The sequence below is a fragment of the Chiloscyllium plagiosum genome, unplaced genomic scaffold, assembly GCF_037043375.1.
Source record: "Chiloscyllium plagiosum isolate Xiang-an unplaced genomic scaffold, Cpla_swu_hap1 HiC_scaffold_13, whole genome shotgun sequence".
Lineage (NCBI taxonomy): Eukaryota > Metazoa > Chordata > Chondrichthyes > Orectolobiformes > Hemiscylliidae > Chiloscyllium > Chiloscyllium plagiosum.
Genome location: NW_028270151.1, coordinates 90,906,220 through 90,929,777, shown reverse-complemented (window position 1 = coordinate 90,929,777; position 23,558 = coordinate 90,906,220). Strand labels below are relative to the sequence as shown.

The window sequence follows — 23,558 nt, the reverse complement described above, 5'->3', positions numbered from 1 at the left end:
CCCATCTAAGGTACTCAAACTATAACATTTCCAGTCAATATTTGGAAAGTTAAAAGTTGCCCATAACAACCATCCTGTTACTCTCGCTCCTATCCAGAATCGTCTTTGCAAGCCTATCCTCTACATCTCTGGAACTATTCGGAGGCCTATAAAAAATTCCCAACAGGGTGACCTCTCCTTTCCTCATGCTAACCTCAGCCAATACTCCCTCATTAGATGAGTCCTCATCAAATGTCCTTTCTGCCACTGTAATCCTATCCTTCACTAATAATGCCTCACGTTCCCCCTCTTTTACCACCTTCCCAGTTTTTACTGAAACATCTAAACCCCGGACCCTGCAACAACAATTCCTGTCCCTGCTCTACCCATGTCTCCAAAATGGCCACAACATCAAAGTCCCAGGTACCAATCCAAGCTGCAAGTTCACTCGCCTTATTCCATATGCTCCTGGCATTGAAGTAGACACACTTCAAACCACCTTACTGCCTGTCGGTACACTCTTGCAACCTTGAAACCTTATTTATGACCTCACTACTCTCAACCTCCTGTACAGTGGAGCTACAATTCAGGTTCTCATCCCCCCTGCTGAATTAGTTTAAACCCTCCCAAAGAGCATTAGCAAATTTCCCCCCAGAATATTGGTACCCCTCTGGTTCAGGTATAGACCATCTCGTTTGTAGAGGTCACACCTAACCCGGAATGAGCCCCAGTTATCCAGGTGGACGAAACCCTCCCTCCTGCATCATTCCTGTAGCCACGTGTTCAATTGCTCTCTCTCCCTATTCCTCGCCTCATTAGCACGTGGCATGGGTAACAAACCAGAGATAACAACTCTGTTTGTTCTAGCTTTCAGCTTCCACCCTATCTCCTTGAATTTCTGCCTTACATTCCCATCCCTTTTCCTACCTATGTCATTGGTGCCTATGTGGAACACGACTTGGGGCTGTTCACCCTCTCCCTTAAGGATCCTGAAAACACGATCCAAGACATCATGGAATTTTGCACTTGGGAGGCAACACACCAAACTTGACTCTCTCTTGTTCCCACAGAATCTCCTGTCTTTTCCCTAACTATGGAGTCCCCAATGACTAATGCTGTCCTCCCTCCATTTCTGAGCAGCAAGGACAGACTCTGTGCCAGAGACCTGTACCCCATTGCTTACCCCTGGTAAGTCATCCCCCCAACAGTATCCAAAACACTATGTTGAGGGGAACAGTCATGAAGGATTCCTGCACTGCCTGCCTATTTCCTTTCCGTCCCCTGACGGTAGCCCATCTGCCTGTTTCCTGGTATTGCCGATGATGCAAAGGTCACTGGTGTTGTAGATAGTGTCAAGGGCTGTTGCAGGCTACAACAAGACATTGACAGGATGCAGAGCTGGGCTGAGAAGTGGCAGATGGAGTTCATTTTGGAAGATCCAATTTGAATGCTGAATACAGGGTTAAAGACAGGATTCTTGGCAGTGTGGAGGAACAGAGGGATCTTGGGGTGCACGTACATAGATTCCTCCAAGCTGCCACCCAAGTTGACGGTTGTTAAGAGGGCTTATGATGTTTTGGCTTTCATTAACAGAGGAATTGAATTCAAGAGCCACAAGGTTTTGCTGCATCTCTATAAAACTCTGTTCAGACCACACTTGGAATATTGTGTCCAGTTCTGGTCGCCTCATCATAGGAAAGATGTAGATTCTTTACAGAGGGTGTAGAGGAGACTTTAACAGGATGCTGTCCGGATTGAAGGGCTTGTCTTATGAAGAGAGGTTGAGTGAGGTTAGGCTTTTCACACTGGTGAGAAGAAGGAAGAGCGGTGACTTGATAGAGGTGTACAAGGTAATGAGAAGCATGATAGAGTAGATAGCCAGAGACTTCCCCCAGGGCAGAAATGGCTGTCACAAGGGGTCATAATTTTAAAGTGATTGGAGGAAGGTATAGAGGAGACGTCAGAGGTAGGTTCTTTATGCAGAGTGTGGTGGGTGAGTGGAATGCACTGCCAGTGGTGGTAGTAAAGTCAGAGACATTGGGGACATTTAAGCGAGTGGACATGCACATGGACGGCAGTAAGTTGAGGGTATGTAGGTTAGAATGATCTTAGATTAAGACAAATCCTCAGCACAACATTGTGGGCCAAAGGGCCTGTACTGTGCCTACTGTTCTATGTCCTAAGGTAAGAGTTCATTTGGTTGAGGGTAACATATAAGCATGGGTAAGGGATTGAATGACAAAATAAATTAGAAATAAATGGGGCAATTTCAGTTTGACAGGTTATTAATACTTGCAAGATGCAAAGATCAGTATTGTAGCCACAATTATTTACAATCTGAGTTGTACATGAAGGGAGAGGTGGCGGCACAATGGTAACATAGAACAGTGCAACACAGTATAGGCTGTTCGGCCTTCGATGTTGTGCTGACCTTTAATTCTATCTAAGATCAAACTCACCTTCATACCCTGTATTTTACTATCATCCGTGTGCCTATCCAAGAGTAGCTTAAATGTTCCTGACTCTACTATCAAGTACCCACTGTCGATTGTCACAAAGACCATTTTGGTTACTGATAGGTAAATCTGCCATCCTTATTGGTCTGGTCTGCTTGTGGCTCCAGACCTATAACAATGTGCTTAACTCCTAACTGCCCTCAAATGCCTTAGCAAGTACATCAAGCAGCTGCAGGATCTAAAGGGACCGTGGATGTCCCTACATTCAGAATAAAAATTGGACTTGTTCAAGAAAGCACCATCACTTTCTCCAGAGTGAATAGTGATGGGCAATAAATGCAATGCCCATAGTGCCATCTTGAATTCCAAAAAAAGACTATCGCATCCAGAGAGTGAGGTGATCTTACACAACATTTTGAGAGGATGTGATAGAGTAGACGCTGAGAGACTGTTTTTGGAATCTGAAACTTAAAGATATAATGGTGTGAATTTCCTCCTAAGTAGTAAGGATGGCCATTTAGGAATGAGGTAGAGTTAGAGGATTGCAAACCTTTGAAATTCTCTGCCTAGAAGTTTACAAATGCTTAGACATTGCATATACTCAAGAATGATAGTAATAGATTTTTGAACTTTAAGGCAGTACGACAGTGCAGTTCCCTCCTGCTCCTATTGTTTATGTTCTTCTCTGGAAAATCAGTGAGATTTTAAGTGTGAAATCAAATTTGCATGTAATCTTTCTCATATTTTTATTGCGCTATCTTTAAACTATTAATTTTATAAAGAGTCCAGATTATGATTTAGTTAAATTTTGTATTTTGTTTGATTACTAGAAATCAGTGGAGGAAAATGAAGAACTAAAGAGTAAACTCCAAGCACAAGAAAATATCATTCGGAGTAAAGATCTTCACCAGGAGCAACTGTACAAAGAATTGGTCCGGTGTAATGAATTACTGAAAGCGAAGGAGAAAACTGCCAGGTAACCAGCGATTGCAAGGGTGATATTGTCAATTGCAGTGATTTTGGCAGTGTGATAGCATTAGCTGGCTAAGAGTATTACCTTAAGAAAAGGCTTGCTGCCTCATCTGGAGTGTACCAAATACTGCATCTCATGCACCATTGGACAGCAATTCCTTGACTGCATCTGAAAGGTTTGCAGTCTCCTGGGAGAGGGTTAAAATCAGGTCAGTTTGGGAATTACATTTAAAAAAAAAAGTGAGCAAATTCAATTCTAATATCAAGTGATGAAACTAGTTATAGGATCACTCTGACCTTCTTAATTCTATGCAGTTCAAAACTCTGGTTCAAGGTGGTCTCCAACTCGCTCAGACAGGTTCTGCTTTTACTTGAAGAAGCTCAGTCAATCAGTCAAAAGCGTATCTCTGAGAGAGGGTGAATGGTACCAAACATTATGGACCGAATGGTCTCAGTTTGCACTGTAACTATTCTGTATTCACTTTCTGATATCTAATCTTGGTCTAGCCTTAGCTAATTTGTGTCTCAACCTAATTTAGTTGAAAGGAATTGCCCACATGAGTACAATCCTGTCCAGTCAAAATCTTATAGATGTTAATCAGATCACTGCTATGTCTGCACTGCAACCTGTTGACTCTTAACTGCCCTCTGGGCAATTAGGGATGGTCAACAAATGCTGGTCTAGCCAATTGCACCCTCATCCCTTGAATAAATAAAACAAAAAACTGAAATATTTCCCTAAAATGTAGAGCTGCAGTTCTTTGCTATATTGCATTGCTGTTTATGGAAGCTTGGTGTGCATAAAAAAGCTACTATATTGTCTTCATTACAATGCTTCAGAAGCATTTCAGGCAGCACCTTGCAATGCCCTGAGATCTCGTAATGTCTTCTATAAATGCAGCTCTTTCCTAATTTTTTCCTTTATTCAAGCCAAGTGTCACTTGGTGACAAAAGTATAACACCATATTCTTGGATCCTTTGTTTCGCTGCTGTTGTGACTAAACACTACTCATTTTAACACCACATTTTCAAGTTCTGCTCCGAGATTCAGAACTCTCAATTTAGGCTGGTCCTTCAGAGCAAGGAAGAAAGATCCCTTAGCACTATTTGTAACGTAGGGAGTTTGTTCAGTACCCTGCACAATAATGTTTGCTCAACTTATGCATCAAAAGCTACATATCAGCATTTATTTTGCACTGTGGCCTGCTGTGTTTGATAGATTAATGGAGTTCACTGTGAAGTATTTTTATCTAATCTGATCAAGGGTTATCTTTATTCATTCATGGGCTGAGAGTGTTGATGCCTAAGGCCGTGTTTTTCCAACAATTGGCCGTAGATCCATGGTCATCATTAGGTTCTTAATTCCAGATTTTTATTGAATTCAAATTCCAGCACCTGCCTTGGTGGGATTCGAACCCAGGTTCCCAGATTCAATAATGAGAGATCATGCTTTCAAGGTGAGAGGTGGAAAGTTTAAGGGGGATACACGTGGCAAGTACTTCACACAGCGGGTGTTGGGCGTTTGGAATGCGTTGCCAGCAGAGGTGGTAGAGGCAGGCACGGTAGATTAATTTAAGATGCGTCTGGACAGATGAATGAGTAGGTGGGCAGCAGAGGGATACAAATGCTTAGGAATTGACCGACAGGTTTAGACAGTACATTTGGATCGGCTCAGGCATGGAGGGCCGAAGTGCCTGTTCCTGGGCTGTAAATTTTCTTTGTTCTTTGTACTATGGTGATGGAAAAAACCTTTGAGGACTCGTCTACTGAGGTAGTATGGGCTGAGGTAAGAAACAGGAAAGGTGAGGTCACCCTGTTGGGAGTTTTCTATAGGCCTCCAAATAGTTCCAGAGATGTAGTGGAAAGGATAGCAAAGATATTTCTGGATAGGAGCGAGAGTAACAGAGTAGTTGTTATGGGCAACTTTAACTTTTCAAATATTGACTGGAAATACTATAGTTTGAGTAATTTAGATTGGTCAGTTTTCATCCAATGTGTGCACAGTATGTAGACAGGGCAACAGGGGCGAGGCAACATTGGATTTGATACTGGGTAATGAACCAGGCCAGGTGTTAGATTTGGAGGTAGGTAAGCTCTTTGGTGATAATGACCACAGTTCGGTTATGTTTACTTTAGCGATAGAAAGAGGTAGGTATATACTGCAGGACGCGAGTTATTGCTGGGGGAAAGGCAATTATGATGTGATTGGGCAAGATTTAGGATGCATAGGATGGGGAAGGGAACTGCAGGTGATGGGCACAATTGAAATGTGGAGCTTATTCAAGGAACAGTTACTGTGTGTCCTGGACAAGTATGTACTGACAGGCAGGGAGGAAGTGGTCGAGCGAGCGAGCCATGGTTTATGAAGGATGTTGAATTTCTTGTCAAGAGGAAGAAGGAGGCTTATGTATAGATGAGACGTTAAGGCTCAGTTAGGGTGCATGAGAGTTACGTGGTAACCAGGAAAAACCTAACAGTAGAGCTACGACAAGCCAGGAGGAGACATGAGAAGTCATTGGCAGGTAGGATCAAGGAAAACCTTAAAGTTTTCTAAAGGTATATCAAGATTAAAAGAATGAGTACAGAAAGATTAGGGCCAATAAAGGATAGTTGTGGGAAATTGTGCGTGGAGTCCAAGGAGATAGGAGATGGTCCTAAATGAATATTTTTTGTCAGTATTCATACAGGGAAAAGACAACAGTGTTGCGGAGAATACTGACATACAGGCTACTAGACCAGACTGAATTGAGGTTCATAAGGAGGTGTTAGCAGTTCTGGAAAGTGTGAAAATAGATAAGTCCCCTGAGCTGGATGGGATCTATCTTAGGATTCGCTGGGAAGCCAGGGAGGAGATTGCCGAGCCTTTGGCTTTGATCTTTCTGTCATCATTGTCTACAGGAATAGTGCCAGAAGACTGGAAGATAGCAAATGTCCCCTTGTTCAAGAAACGGAATAGAGACATCCCTGGAAATTATAGACCAGTGAGCTTTACTTCAATTGGGGTAAAGTGTTGCAAAGGGTTATAAGAGGTAGGATTTATAATCAGCTAGAGAGGAATAAGTTGATTATGGATAGTCAACAGGGTTTTGTGAAGGGTAGGTCGTGCCTCACAAACCTTATTGAGGTCTTTGAGATGGTGACTAAACAGGTAGATGAGGGTAAAGCTGTTAATGTGGTGTATATTTCAGTAAGGCGTTTGATAAGGTTCTCCACCGTAGACTATTGCACAAAGTACAGAGGCATTGGATTGAGGATGATTTACGGTTTGGATCAGAAATTGGCTAGTTGAAAGAAGACAGAGGGTGGTGGTTGATGGGAAATGTTCATCCTGGAGTTCAGTTACTAGTGGGGTACCACTAGTGGACCACTGCTTTTGTCATTTTTATAAATGACCTAGATGAGGACATAGAAGGATGAGTTAGTAAATTTGGGGATGACACCTAAGGTGGTGGAGTTGTGGATAGTGACGAAGGATGTTGTAGGTTACAGAAGGACATAGATAAGCTGCAGAGCTGGGCTGAGAGGTGGTAAATGGAGTTTAATGTGGAAAAGTGTGAGGTGATTCACTTTGGAAGGAGCAACAGGAATGCAGAGTATTGGGCTAATGGTAAGATTCTTGGTACTGAAGATGAGCAGAGAGATCTCTGTGTACATGTACATAGATCCCTGAAAGTTGCTACCCAGATTGATAGGCTTGTTAAGAAGGCAGAGTTTAGGTTAGAGTGGTGCTGGAAAATCACAGCAGGTCAGGCAGCATCCGAGGAGCAGGAAAATCAACATTTAGGGCAAAAGCCCATCATCAGAAATAGAATGCCATTTGCAATTTTTCCAATCAATAGACACAATTCTATTCCTGATGAAGGGCTTTTGCCCAAAACATTGATTTTCCTGCTCCTCGGATGCTGCCTGACCTGCTGTGCTTTTCCAGCACCACTTTAATCTAGACTCTGGTTTCCTGCATCTGCAGTCCTCACTTTTGCCTTGTTAAGAAGGCATACAGTATGTTAGCTTTTATTGGTAGAGGGAATGAGTTTAAGAGCCATGATGTCATGCTGCAGCTGTACAAAACTCTGGTGCGGCCGCACTTGGATTATTGTGTACAGTTCTGGTCATGGCATTATAGGAAGGATGTGGAAGCTTTGGAGAGGGTTTAGAGGAGATTACTAGGATGTTGCCTGGTATGGAGGGAAGATCTTATGCAGAAAGGCTGAGGAATTTGAGGCTGTTTTTGTTTGAGAGAAGAAGGTTGAGAGGTGACTTAATTGAGACATACAAGATAAACAGAGGGTTAGATAGGGTGGACAGGGAGAGCCTTTTTCCTTGGATGGTGATGGCGAGTATGAGGGGGCATAGTTTTAAATTGAGGAGTGATAGATATCGGACAGATGTCAGAGGTAAGTTTCTTTAATCAGATAGTAGTAGGGGCATTGAATGCACTGCCTGCAACAGTAGTAGACTTGCCAACTTTAAGGGCATTTAAATGGTCGTTGGATAGACATATGGATGAAAATGGAATAATATAGGATGGATAGGTCGGCACGGCATCGAGGGCCAGTACTGCGTCATAATGTTCTATATTCTGTGTTAAGTTGACACTTCATAATACTTGAGCAATATTGCATTGCGTTATTAAAAGAAATAAGTAAAATGGCAAATGTGTTAGTCATAATGCACTCTAGATTCAAGAATTGTGTCGATTGGAAAATTGCAAATGGCATTCTATTATTCAAGAAGAGAAAAACCTATAACTACAGATATTGTCAGTTAAGTGAGAATTGTAGGAAGGTTACTAGGAACTGTTGTTGAGTCAGTGTGACAAAGCACTTAGGGGAGTACAATACAGCCAGAATGTTGACATGAGTTGGTACTGGGTAGGCCATGTCTAACAAATGCATAACGCTGTTTTCAAGAAGTCATGGTGTAGAGTAGTGTTGATAAGTGTTGTCGATATGGATTTGCAGAAAGAAATTGATACAGTCCATTACAAGGAGTAATCAGAAAGAAATGAAAATATATGGAATTGGATGCAACCTTGTGATGTCCACTGATAAATGGTTAGATCGCAACAGTGTAGGGAAAATGGGAATTGGCAAGATATGACAGGCAGTGTTCTCGACATCTGTTGTGGGGCTTTGGCTGTTTACCACGTCTGTTTATACCTTGGATGAAGGAAGAGTGTTATAGATCTAGCTTTGCAGATGGCTGCTATTTAGGTTATATGGTAAGCTGGTTAGATAGAAACTGGCAGTTCCAAAGAGGCAGAGATTGACTTTGGAAACGCTATGGCTGTTTGTTGTGCGGAATGGTGATGTGATCCACCGAAGGCAAATGGGTAAAGGTTAAGAACAGTACAGCAGCAAATGGATTTGGGCATTCCATGCACACCAATCAATAGAGACTGGGGCACTGGTGCAAAAAGTAGTTAATAAATCTGACTGTTGGCTGCCACTACGCTCTGCAGTGGGTCACTGGTTGCTGGCATCCCCACTTTGGACTGCCAACCCCACCGGGTACCCGAGGCTGACAGTCTGAGAAGACAAAAGAGGAGAAGAAAACCACAGAAAGAAGGAAAAGACGGAGGAAAAAAATAAGGAAAACGGGAGGTGGAGTAAACTCTGGCTGGAGCATCCTACTCCCATCCATTTTACCGGAAGAAAGATGGAAGGGGCACTTAGTGATCTCTGGATTACTCCTGGTGCCATGTGCTCGTGAGAGCAGGAATAGATGAATAGGACAGATGAATCTGTGGCTGACGAGGGAATCAGATTTGTAGATCACTGGGATTTCTTTTGGGGCAGAAGTGATCTGTACAAGAGAGAAGGGTTGCACCTGAACTGGAGGGAGACCAATGTCCTGGCGAGGACATTTGCCAGAGCTACTTGAGAGGATTTAAACTAGGCTGGCAGAGGAGTGGGACTCTAAACAAGAGTGAGATAAGAGAGAAGTTTGAGACTACTACAGAAGTTAAAGAGAACAAATTAAATTGATAAGGCAGGCAAGAACATGGCAAGGAATGAGAGAAGACTGATGAATTAAATTGAGTTTATTTGTAATAATCTCCTGAGCTACAGCCCAAGATTACATTTTTTAATTCATTCATGGGATGGAAACGTCACCAGCTAGGCCAGCATTTATTATTCATCCCAGAGGGTAGTTAACAGGTGACCACATTGCTGTGGGTCTGGAGTCACATTTAGTCTAAACCAGGTGAGGATGGCAGTTTCCTGACCTAAAGGACTTTAGTGACCCCAGTGGTTTTTTCTGACAATCGACAATGGTTATTATTAGACTCTTAATTCCAGATTGATTTCTTACTGAATTCGAATTCCACATCTGCCATGGTCCCTGGAACATTATCTGGGTGTCTGGATTAACAGTCCAGCAATAATACCACTGGGCTATCGCCCAGCAAAAACGACATGCATTCGATAGGTGTAAGCAATGCCATAGGCAGCAGATCAGGTCCAAGCACTGCAGTCCTGACACATCCAGTCATGAATAGTGATGAATAATTAAAATAGCTTACAAAATGGGGAGGCTTCACAAATAACTCCGTCCTCCACGATCAGTACAAAAGATGAGGCTGAAGCATTTGCAACCATTTTCAGCCAGAATTGCCAAGTGGATGGTTCATGTTAGTGGTCTCATGAGGTCCCACAGATTAGCACTACAGATACTAATCTTCAATCAATTGAATGCACTCCAAGTTATATGTACTCTCACTCACAAGCAAATTCATAAAAGAGACCGTTGACAATGATATCATAAAGCATTTAGCTTACCAATAATTTGATCACTTATGCTCAGTTTAGTTCATACTAAGGCCACTTAACTCATGACATCATTGCAGTTTTGGACCTCAAATGGACAAAAGATTTAAATTCCAACAAGGAAGTGAGGATAATAAGCCTAGATATCAAAGCAACATTTGACTGAGTGTCGCATCAAGAAATCTCGCAAAACCGAATTCAGTGGGAACTGAGGAAACCTGCTGTCTAGTTGAAGTCATACCTAGGACAAAGGAAGGTAGTTGTGGTTGTTGGAAGTCAATCATTTCAGTTCCAGGACGTCATTGCTCCAAGTCATGTCCCAGACCCAGCCATTTTCAACAGTTTCATCAATGAGCTTCATTCCATCATAAGGTCAGAAGTGGAAACATCTGTTGGTCATGTTCAGCTCTCCTCAGATACTGAAGCATGACCAAATGCAACAAGACCTGGACAACATTCAGGCTTGGGCTGATAAGTGGCAAGTGACATTTAAGCCATACAAGTGCCAGGAAATTAGTGAACAATATGGGTTTTTTCCTGACAACCCAGTTTCATTATCATCATTAACTTTTTAAAAAAAACAGCAATTAAATCCAAATACTACTACCTGCCATGGCACGATTCAAACCTGGGTCTACAGATTATTATTGGGGTCTCTGGATTAATAGTTTAATTTAGTAATGCCACTAGGTCATTGCCTCCACATACCTTTGAATAGAAATTAAACTGGACAAATTATCTAAATATTATGTCGACAAGAGCAGTTCAGAGGCTGGGAATTCTGCAAAAGAAAACTCTTGTCCTATCTCCTCAATGCCTACCCACCATTTATAAAGGCACAAATCAAGAGTGTGATGGAATACTCTTCAATTACCTGAATGGGTCCAGTTCCAATAACATTCAGGAAAAAGCAGTCCCCATTTGTTTGGCACCCCAGCCACTGCTTTTACCATTTGCCGTTTCCACCACTGGCACACATTACCAGCAGTGTGTATTATCAAAAATACGGCACTAACTCAGCATTTCTCCTTGGACAGCATCTTCCAACCCTATGACCTCTGCCACCATGAAGGTCAGCGACATCAATATACATGGCAGCTCTGCCACCAGTAGGTTTCCTTCAAGCCACTCACCATGCTGACTTGGACCTATATCATTGTTCCTTCAGTGTTGCTGGGTCAAAACCTTCGAACTCCCTCCTTAATGGCATTGTGGATATACGTATACCCATGAATGGTAGCTGTTCAAGAAGGAGGCTCACCTTGCTAAGGACAATTTGACATTGACAATAAATGTGGAGCTTGCCAGCAACACACTCATGAACAAAAATATAGTTCAATGTTTTATAATTTGAAAGAATGGTTAGCTTTATTTTAATCAATTGCTGCTTTGTTTCCTCCACAAATAATGTTTATTCACCAGCTGAAAGAGTGAAGTGAATTGAAATAATCATGTTATGAAGTGAGACATTTTGGAATATGTCCATGCATAAATGCATGGAATATTTTTTGACAATCGTTTTTGACTCTAAATCCTAGCAGATCATTAGAAGATAGCTTGCAGGAGCAGCCATGTAGTGATATTTCCCACAGACAGGCTGATCTCCAGCAGGTACCTATGCAAATCCAACAAAGCCTGCAAGAGGATGTGGATCTCAAGGAAGAATTCCTGCTTCTTCAGCACAGGTAAGCGCCAAGAGATTTGTAAAGAGACTGAGGCCATGAACACAAGTTAATAACTGAAACTTTTTACTTCTGTTCAGGTTCTTGCAGCATCTGCATATGGGTGAATCAGTGAATCATACATCATAAAAGAGAGCCATTTTGCCAATCTTGTCAATGTCAATGCTGAACGATCTACTGAATTCTTCCCATTCCCCTTCTCTTTTCCAAGAGCTTTGAAAATTTTTGTTTTTCAAATATGTTGTGCTTTGATATTCACTACTTGTCAGAATAAATAATGGAACATTAACTCTGTTTCTCTCCACAGATGCTGCCATACCTACTGAGCATTCTCAGTATTTTATAGTCTGGTTTTTAGATTCACAGTATCTACAGAATTCTGCTTCTGAATTAGTGAATTTGATATGCCTCTCATTCCCTTTGTTTGCTTGGGATGTTTGACGTGTGCTCTTGCCTCTGCTTAAATAGTGGCACAATTCTCCCTTTTTGTTATTATTGATATTGCTGGTTTTAGCATGGCTCCAGACCACACTGTATATTCCTAAACTATTCGTAATTCTTTTGGGTATTGATAGCCTGGTGTGTTTCTTTCCATAATCCCTACTTGTCACTCTGTTTGCATTGTCACCCTTTATATATTTTTTCTTTGTCAGGGCCTGTGCTTTCTTTTATGCATTTTTTGCAATGTTTGCTTTTCCTTTTCATCCATCCGTTTCTATGTATGTCTTTTCTAGCAAATGGAACTGTTGCCCTTTAGCTGTAAGAACTGCTCTGTAGTCCAATTTTTTTTAATGTATTCCACTGATGATCTTTCCATGAACAGAATTGCTCTGTTTACTCTAGGCTGTTACTGGCACTTGCATTGAAATCAGCACTACCTCCATCTAAAACCAATTTTCACATTTCTTTCTTTCAAACAGCATATTAAACTCAATCATGTTATAATCACTGTTAGAAGATTACCCACAATTCAATTTGGAACTAAATACTTCTCATTGCTCTTTACAAAACTGACTTGCCCTCTTGTTCAGAAAACTGGTCTGGGAAGATTCCAAATGTACTGCCTTTCTAGTTGTGTCTCATTCTTCCCATCTATATGGAAATTAAAATCCCCCATTAAAACTATCTTGTCTTTTGCAAGTTGTTCCTTTATGCATTTATACAATATACCACTTCATAGCTGCTAATGGAAGACCTATGCTAACGCTGCTACAGTGTTGATTTCTTTTTTATTTCTAAAATCTACCTATAAAGTCTGTATCTGCAAACTTCATAGCATATCCTTCTACAATCAAAATGATTTCATCTGTAATCATCAGGAGTTCAGGTGCACATATCTCAAAGTGGAGTCACGGGTAGACAGGGCGGTGAAGAAAGCTTTTGGCACATTGGCCTTCATCGGTCAGGGCATTGAGTATAGAAGTTGGGAAGTTATGTTGTAGTTGTACAGGCTGTTGGTGAAACCACACTTGGAGTATCATGTTCAGTTTTGGTCGCCTTGCTATAGGATGGTTGGTATTAAACTGGAAAGAGTACAGAATAAATTTATAAGGATGTTGCCAGGACTCAACCATCTGAGTTATAGGGAGAGGTTAGATATGTTAGGACTTTTTTCTTTAGAACATAGGAAAATGAGGGGCGATTTTATAGAAGTGCATAAGATCATGAGAATCATGGATAGGATAAATGCAGTCAGTCTTTTTCCCAGGGTTGAAGAATTGCAGACTAGAGGGATTTAACTTCAGAGGGGCATGAATAAAAGGAAGCCTGAGGGCAGCTTTTTTTTTAAACAGAGGGTAGTATACATTTGGAATGAGCGGCTGGCGAACGTGGTTGAGGCCATATTAACGGCATTTGGACAGAAAAATGTGTAGGAAAGGTTTAGAAGGATACGGGCCAAGTACAGGGAAATGGGGTTAGCGTAGGTGGATGTTTTGGTCAGCGTGGACCAGTTTGGGCCAAAGGCCCTGTCTCCATGTTGTAGGCCTCTGACTCTAACCTGTACATTTTGTTCTCTTTCCTGACTGTGATACTGCCTGTCTCAGTATGATTACAATTTCATTCGTTCCTTCTGAGTTGAATTTGCACATGCAGCTCACTCATTTGTTGCTCAATATATTTGTACAAGGGTTCTTGGTTGGACCAAATATATCCTTCAGCTGAATTGTTTTATGTGCATGTTCCCCCCAACAGCCAACTCATTGGACTCAAAACTTTAACTCTGCTTTCTCTGCTAGACCTGCTGAGTTTCTGCAGCAATTTGTCTTTTTGTTGGTCTGGCTGAATAGAGTACTGTAAAGTTTAGAGGAAAGCTAGTTGGATTAATCATTGTACAGCTAGCTTCATTATACCTATTTTAAAAGAGGACGCTTTTATTAGTTTAGATTCATCGAATGACCGCTGTACATTTCTGTCTGGAGAAATTTGCAAAAAAGATGACGAGCTGAGACAAATGGAAAAGGAGCACAGTAGCTGCAAAATGGACATTAAAAAGGTATGCAATGAATATTAGGCACTGCGGTCTGTTCCTTTTTCTGTAGTTACATTAATTGCTCATTTTTAAAATTTTGTTGGTTAAAGTGAATCACTTGTCTTTGTGCTATCAGTCCCCAGTTTCTATTTATTACCTTGCTAATAACCATTGCAGAAACTGGCATTCATCATAGATCATAGAATCCCTACAGTGTGGAAACAGGCTCTTCAACTCAACGAGTCCACACCAATCCTCCGAAGAGTAACCCACCCTGACCCATTCCCCTACCCTATTATCCTATATTTATCCCTGACTAATATACCTAACCCACACATCCCTGAACACTATAGGCAATCTGGCATTGTCACCTAACCTGCACATCTTTGAATTGTGGGAGGAAACCAGAGCACCCTGAGGAAACCCACGTAGACACAGGGAGAATATGCAAACTCTACACAGTCACCCGAGGCTGGAATTGAACCCAGGCCTCTGGTGCTGTGAGGCAGCAGTACTAACCACTGAGCCACTGTGCCATCCAAAAGCACCTTTGTCCTTTCATTGCTAACATTTCACAGGTACGTCTGTCCTCAACTCTCAGAAACCTCCCTTCTGTTGATGGCATGCACACTGTGTTGTCCAATGACACTCAATTTAGGTTCCACCAGGCCACTCGACTCCAGACGTCATTGCAACCTTGGTTTCAAGGTGGACAAAAAAGCTGAATTCCAGAGGTGAGGTGAGAGTGACAGCATTTGACATTAATACTGCATTTGACCAGAAGTGGTGCCAAGAAGCCTTAGCAAAACTGGAATCAGTGGGTATCAGGGGACAAACTCTCAGTTTGTTCAAGTCATACCTGGCGCATAGGAAGATGGTTGTGATTGTTGGAGGTCTGTCATTTCAGCTCTAGGACATCTCTGCAGGAGTTCCTCAAGGTAGTGTCCTACTCCCAACCTGCTCCGTCAATGATGTTACCTTCTTCATATGGTTTGCTGGTGTTTGTACAATGTTCAGCACCGTTCCCAAATCCTCATACTGAAGCAGTCCATGTTCAAATGCAACAAGATCTGGACAATACCGAGGTGTGGGCTGACAGATGGCATGTAGTATTTGTGGCCACGCACATGCCATGCAGTGACCATCTTCAAAAAAAACCTAAATTCAATCATGTTACCATCACTGAATTCCCCCCTATCAACTGCCTTGGGGTTACCATTGACCAAAGCCTCAACTGGGTTCACCAATGGCTACAAGGGCAGGTCAGAGGTGAGAGAATGACACAGCAAGTATCTCCCCTCCTGACTCCCCAAAGCCTATCCACCATCTACAAGGCAAAAGTTAGGAGTGTGAAGGTATACTCCCCACTTGTCTGGATTGATGCAGCTCCAACAACACTCAAGAAGCTTGACACCATCCAAGACAAAGTTGCCTGCTTGATTGGTTCCACATCCATTCCTTCCACCACAGATGCACAGGAGCAGCAGTGTGTATCACCAACAAGATGCACTGCAGAAATTCACCAAAGATCTTTTAGACAGCGTCTTCCAAACCCACAACTAAGGGCAGTAGATACATGGAAACACCATCACCTGCAAGTTCTACTGCAAACCACTGACTTGGAAATATATTCTTTCACTGTCACTGGTTCAGGCTCCTGTAATTCCCTCCGTAGGGGCATTATGGGTCTACTTATAGCATGTAGACTGCAGTGACTCAAGAAGGCAGCTCACCACTATCTTTTCAAAAGCATCTAGGGAGGGGAAATAAACACTGGCCAGCCAGCGATATCCCACGAGTGTGTTGAGGAAGTTACTTAGTCTGAGGCTTCAAGTCTTGTTTCAAGAAGCTTAATTTTTTGTGAATTCATGGAGAGGCTGCCACAGTCTTCACTGTCTCATAGCACTCTCCCATGCTGAACAGTCAGCCTATTAATTGTACAATGATACAAACAACTTTCAGTGCGGTATGTAAGCAATGTTAAATAAAATAATTCAAGATAAAGATAAGCACAGTGCAGCTACTCCCTTTTTTTTATGTTGCTCAACGACAGACAAACTAACGAGCTCAAGATACACTCCCTAAATTTCATCAAACTATAATTACACAACCTGAATATTTATCTCCAGCAATATTTTTCCACCACAGCTGAGAGCCAGGTCACCTGTTATCTTGGTCAAGTATCCCATCATGTAGCAGTATGCCAAGTTCTTACTACTTCCACAATTCCCTCCTTGGTGATCTTCCAGATCAACACCTAAGTTTAGGATACCGGTGCATATCCTTCTCGAAAAGGGTGCATATTCATACGTGTTTGTTTATTGTAAGGGTCATCATAGTGTACGGTCCGATAGATGATCACCGGTTTTGGAGTAGAAAATGGGGAACAAACTGTGTACAACAACAGCTAAAGGTCTCCATATGATACAACTTATCAAGAGTATGATAGTAAAGGTGACAAGCCCAATGACTAATGAAGATCCCTACTTAGCCAGCCAGGTGAGGTCTGAAGACCACTTTGATTCAAAAGGGGAGCTTAATCTCAGCTTCCACACGAATGTGAGTCACCAAATCAGAGACAATTTTAGAATTGTCTGGTATATAAATACAGCATTCCCACCCAATGCCATATCACAAATGTCACCCTCTTTTTTGGATAGTAGAAAATCCAAGGCCAAACGGTTCTGAAGAGCCACTGTTTTAATAGTGACCAGCTCAGCATTGATCTCAATCAGGGCCTCAGCAGTTTCCAATACTGTTTTTAGTTTGCTCAATTCTTGGGAATGCAGATTCAAAAAGAAGGAGAAGACATCCCTATCCAGGTGAGGAACCTCAGGGATGAAGGTAACCCATTCGAAACTCTGATGCGAGTTACTACATATCCCATGTAACATGACCCTTTCCAATCTGAGGGAAACCAAGGATTTAAATTTGCTTTAAAATTGCAAATAAAATAGGTACCATTGTGTAAGGTTAGTTTGGAATCTCTGTCCCTCCACAACTTGGGACCTGGGTCTTTCTACAAGAAGCCTGATATTTTATTAAGGACACAAGACCAATTAAATGAAAAGTGACCTTGGCTTCTCAAATTGTGAATAGGTTCAATCCAGGGGATAATAAAAGGACATTAACTAGATGCCATATAAGTGTCTGTAGAGAGATTCCCATTTCGTGTGAAGCAAATTATATCACTAACACTGTTCTTAAGAACTACAAGGGAAGGGGGCATATGGGATCTGTTATGGTTGGGTTGGTACTAATCTCTGAATCGGGCTAGATTATACCCTCCTGACTTCCACTTCTGTATGTCCTCAGAGTTATCATGTCGCCTGAAGCGTTTCGGCATGTTAGGCAACTTCAGGCCAGTTAAAGAATACTGGCCACAAGGGGAAAACTCTTCCCCCCCCCCCCCCCCCCCAACCCCCACCATGAATGGGCAGGCATATGGACACATACCCACCAGTTTCTTTTCCTGCCATACAGGCACTTTGATAGGCCAAATACAAAAAAGTATTGTGGTGCATCAATTCTCTTAGTTGCTTTATTCCCATAACTGAGAGAAAGCCACTTTTCTGAGCCATACTCTAAGGCACCTGAAGCTTCTCTAAAAGCTGAAGTGAGACTTCAGGGACCAGTGCAAGGGGTTCTGTCCAGGTACTACACATAGAAAATTACAGTCTGCCTCCCTGACAAACCTAATGTGTCATATGAGAATTGTCGGTGATCTTGATATGGGATCAATTCAAATCACATTTCTGTCTGATACATGCCTGCGACCTGCCACCACATCCCACTTGCTAGAAAATCCTTTTAGTTTCCATATCCTCCCCTGCGGGTCATGATCTCCCGTCACGTCCCTGAGAAGCACTACAAGGGAATCCTGGAAAATCTGCCAGACAACAGAGGCTTAACTTACAAGAACCAACATTGCAAAGTCTCTGATACTCTTTTTAACCCCTTCACTGCAATAGATGTTTAACTCTCCTCAGACCCTGACTCATTCCTTGCATATTCTGACTAAAAACAGCATTAGAGCACAATACACATTTTATTATGTCATCATTACGTAAATGATGGATACTTTTGGCATGCCCAGCACAAGGCCATGCGTCTCTAGTTTCAGATGTTTACAAGTGAGACGGTCCAGGAATTGCATCCACAGGGTTCCCCTCATTCACTTTCATTGTTGCCGAGTTGGTAGGGTTATGTATTTTACAGTTGGTCACATGCGCCCACTCCTTATCTCCTTTCAATTTAACTGTAGTTCAGGTTGTCAGTAATGTTGGTACAGTCCCTTTGACCTAGGAGAGAGAGAGAACCTTTGCTTAAGAGACTTAACATGCACTTAATTGCCAAGTCTAAAAGGTTGTGTGTTTGACCCATGGGGTTTTGGCATGGCCTCTATTACCTTTGAATGATTGGTCCGAGCTGCTTCACTCAGGGCTTGGGCATATTGTAGGGTTTTCTCATCGACCTACATCAGAGCTATTTCTGATGTAAACAGAGAGAGTCAGGTGCCGGTCATCATGGGTCTTCCCGTAAGAGTTTTGAACGGGGTTAGACCAGTGGTTCTATTAACCTGGTTTTGGACGGTGTACAGGGTGATTAGCAAGGCTTCAGGCAACTTTAGTCCAATGTCCTGGAAAGTCTTTGCAAGAGTATTTTTTAGCATCATTTAGTTCATTCTACTATGCCCAAGGACTGGGGAAAGGTAACGACTTGAGGCTGTTTTTGTTAGAGTAAAGAAAATTGAGAGGCGACACAACTGAGGCATACAAGATAATTAGAGGGTTACCACTGATGGACAGTGAAAACCTTTCTCCTTGGATGGTGATGACTAGCACGAGCGGACATAGCTTTAAATTGAGGGGTGAGAGATATAGGACAGATGTCAAAGGTAGTTTCTTTACTCGATATCGTAGGGACATGGAACACTCTGCCTGCAACAGTTGTAGACTCGCCAACTTTAAGGGCATTTAAATGGGCATTGGATAGGCATAGGGACAAGAACGGAATAGTGTAGGTTAGATGGGCTTCAGATTGGTTTCAAAGGGCGGCACAAAATCGAGGGCCGAAGGGCCTGTACTGGACTGTTATGTCCTATGTTCTAATTTCTTGCCACTCCTTAATTTTACTTGTGCCAAAACAGCCTCCATCGGGCCATCGGCCCTGGGACCATCCATAAAGATCGCTACAAAAAGGAATGACTTATCCGAATCTTGTGTTTCACGGAGCACCGTGTCTGCCATTGAACGATGAGGTCTCCTACCTGTTGCCATGGTCTTATCACCTTACACCGTCTTTGTTTTGATCACCTTTCTGTCTTTGGAACATCTTCTGAGTGTCTGACACCCACGTTCGTGGAGAGGTACTGATTGCTGGCTCGAATTTCCATTTCCACAATCTAAAAGAGACGTCACCTGCCAAGAAAGGAAAAGAGAAAAAAGCTGTTACCCACTTAATCTACAATAAGTGCTCACCGGTGTTTCTCTTCCATCCACAAGGTCTCAAAATCTCGAGCCTATTTCAGTTGCATAACTACCAGTTCTAAGTCTCTCTCACTGCCCTAGTAAGTTTAGTGTTCTTCATGATTTTACCTCAACCTTTCAGTAGTCTTGGCTTAGCTGGAGTCACCGACCAGACTACATTTCCCCAACATGGGAGTACTAGGCCCAGTCCCCCTTCCAGCTCGGAATGTCCCGCACACTGTTTCCTCCTTTACCTTTTTCGGATCCCTTATTAATTGGGATCCTGCCAAGATTCTGTCGAGGAAATCACTTAGTCTGAGACTTCAAGTCTTGTTTCAAGAAGCTTAATTTTTCATGAATTCACAGAGAGGCTACCAAGTCTTCACTGTCTCACAGCATTCTCCTATGCTGAACAGTCAGCCTATATTTACACAATGATACAAACAATTTTGCTTACGTACCACACTCAAGTAATGTTGAATACAATAATGCAAGATAAAGAAAAGCACAGTGCAGCTACTCCTTGTTTTTTGATGTTGCTCAAGGACAGACAAACTAACAAGCTCAAGATACCCTCCCTATATTTTGTCAAACTAGAACTACACAACCTCTGTTTATTTCCAGCTGTAATTTTCCACTACAGCTGAGAGCCAGGTCACCTGTTACCTTGGTCAGGTATCCCATCCTACAGCAATATGCCAAGTTCTTACTACTACCACAGAGTGAATAAAAAAAATCACTTAATCCTTATACAGCATAATGCAAGTCGCAATGCATTTTGGGGTCAAGTTATTAGTTCGTTAATTCAAGTGACTTTGTAATGGTTTGAGATCCTAATTCACAGTTGCCCTTCTCTGAAACCCCATCCATTAATTTTATTCCTTTTGCTTCTGAATACTGCAACAGTTTGCTTTGGCCTAAATAGAACCAATTGGACCTTGATGGGCTAAATGGTTCTCTTCTAATCCTAGATTTAACAGACTTTGGTATAGAACATAGAACAGTCAAGTACAGCACAGTACAGGCCCTTTGGCCTTCGATGTTGTGCTGACCTTTTATCCTAATCGAAGATCAAACTAATCTACATACCCTTCATTTTACTGTCATCCATGTGCCTATCCAAGTTGCTTAAATGTCCCTAATGTACCTAACTCTACTACCACTGTGTATTCCATGCACCCACCACTCTCTGTGTAAAAACTTATCTCTGACATCTCCCCTAAACCTTTCTCCAGTCACCTTGCAATTAAGACCCCTCGTGATAGCCATTTCTGCCCTGGGAAGACTTCTCTGGCTATCCACTCTATCTATGCCTCTCATCATTCTGTCCACCTCTATTAAGTCACCTGTTATCCTTCTTCGTTCCATGAGAAAAGCCCTAGCTCCCTCAACCTTTCTTCATAAGACATGCCCTCCAGTCCAGACAGCATCCTGGTAATCTCTGCACCCTCTCTAAAGCTTCTACATACTTCCTATAATGAGGTGACCGGAACTGGACACAATATTCCAAGTGTGGTCTAACTAGAGTTTTATAGAGCTGCAGCATAACTTTGCGGCTCTTAAACTCAATCCCCCTGCTAATGAAAGCCAACACACCATACACCTCCTTCACAACTGTGATGATGCTGCTCCTTTAACAATGTTCTGTTGTCCTTGGTTTTTATTTGAGGGGTTGTAAAAGACACAGACTCCAAAAAAAAGCAGTCTCTTAAGTTGAAGGGTTTTAGGACCAGTTTGATCAGGACCAGTCAGGCAAAAGGCTTTCAAGTTTTAAAAAAGAACCTATGCAATGAAAGGGGAGTGGCCAATTCTCCAAGCTCCAATTTTTCTCTGGTTTGGTTTGAGTACAGTAGTCTTCTATAGCAGCTGGACCCAAAGAATCGGGTCCATGCTGGTAATCTCTGTCTGACTTCTCTCCTGTGTTTGATTTTACCTTTTGTGCCAAGGGGTGTTTATGGGGAATGTTGCTAGTATTTGGAGCTTTAAGTTCAGATGATCTGTTGGGTTTTCGGATAAGTTAAGTTATTCTGTATTCTGCTCTTTTGTTTGTGCTTCATTCGGTAATCTTATAAATAAGTTCTGTTATGTTTAAAACTAAGTGATTTGACCAGCTGCATCCTCACCGAAATATCTATGTTACACCTGCTTAAAACAACTAGCTAAGTTAGTGTCTGGGCCACTTGCTTGAAATATTTTGAGGGGATCTGGCTGGTCCATAACATAGCCCTATCAACTTTGGGTGGCAACTTTAAGGGATCTATGGACCCCGAGATCCCTCTGTTTAGCTACACTGCCAAGAATCCTGCTTTTAATCCTGTAACCTGCATTCAAATTCGACCTTCCAAAGTGAATCACTTCACACTTTTCTAGGTTGAACTCCATCTGCCACTTCTCAGCCCAGCTCTACATCCTGTCAATGTCCCATTGCAACCTACAACAGCCCTCAACACTATTCACAACTCTACCAACCTTTCTGTCATCAGCAAACTTACTAATCCACCCTTCCATTTCCTCATCCAAGTCATTTTTTAAAAATCTCAAAGAGCAGAGGTCCCAGAACAGATGTCTGAGGAACACCATGGTGAATAATTTCCATTTACTATCGCCCTTTGTCTTCTATGGGCCACCCAATTCTGTATCCAGACAGCCACATTTCCCTATATCACATGGCACCTCACTTTCTGAATGAGCCTACCATCGGGAACCGTATCAAATGTCTTGCTAATATCCAGACACACCACATCCATTGCTCTACCTTCGTCAATGTGTTTTGTCACATCCTCAAAGAATTAAAAGCCATGCTGATTATCTCTAGTTGAACCATGCTTTTCCAAGCAATCATAAATCCTGTGTCAGATTTATGACAATAATTTGCCCACCACTGTGGTAAGACTGACTGGTCTGTTATTCCCAGCGTTATTCCTATTCCCTTTCTTGAACAAGGGAATAACATTTGCCACCCTCCAATCATCTGGTGCTACTCCAGCGGACAATGAGGACGCAAAGATCACTGCCAAAGGCGCAACAATCTCTTCCCTTGTTTCCTGTACATCCTGTCGGGCCCAGGGGATTTATCTATCCTTATGCTTTTCAAAATTTTCAGCACATCTTCCTTCTTAACACCAATCTGTTTGAGCATATCAGCCTGTTTCACGCTATGTCTAGGTCCCTCTCAGTAGTGAATACTGAAGCAAAGTATTCATTAGGGACCTCACCTACCTCCTCCAACTCCAGGCACAAATTCTCTCCACTATCCCTGATCAGCCCTATCCTGACTCCTGGCAATCTTCTTGTACCCCATATAAGTGTAGAATGCCTTAGGTTTTTCCTTCATCCTACCCACTAAAGCTTTTTCATGCCTCTTTCCCGCTCTCCTCAATCCATTTTTCAGTTGCTTCCTGGCTACCTTGTAACCCTCTAGAGCGCTGTCTGATCCTTGCCTCCTCAATCTTAAATAAGCTTCCTACTTCCTGTTACTCGATGTTCCACATCCCTTGTCACCCAAGGTTCCTTCACCCTACCATCCCTTCCTTGCCTCCGTGGGACAAGCCTATCCAGCACTATCAGCAAGTGCTTCCTAAATAACCTCAACATTTCTGTCATGTATTTCCTTGAGAGCATCTGTTCCTAATTTTGGCGCCTCAGTTCCTGCCTAATAGCATTATAATTTCCCCCTTCCCCTGCTCTCCCACCGAGAAATCTGACACCTGCCCTGGTTCGATTGCCAAGCACTAAGTCCAATATGGCCTCACCTCTAGTTG

At 42.3% G+C, this 23,558-nt stretch overlaps 1 protein-coding gene across 8 annotated transcripts in view; it reads left to right on the top strand.

The window, feature by feature from the left end:
• Positions 1–23,558, top strand: part of cep63 (centrosomal protein 63) — a 112,783-nt gene that overhangs the window by 69,281 nt on the left and 19,944 nt on the right. For 5 of the 8 annotated variants that reach the window (XM_043701678.2, XM_043701677.2, XM_043701679.2 and 2 more), the window contains 3 exons: positions 3,266–3,411; positions 11,716–11,862; positions 14,239–14,353. In XM_043701678.2, coding sequence (XP_043557613.2) covers positions 3,266–3,411; positions 11,716–11,862; positions 14,239–14,353 — 408 coding nt within the window. The remainder of the gene's footprint in view (positions 1–3,265; positions 3,412–11,715; positions 11,863–14,238; positions 14,354–23,558) is intronic. The other 3 variants (XM_087993909.1, XM_043701675.2, XM_087993910.1) reach the window with 2 other exon arrangements.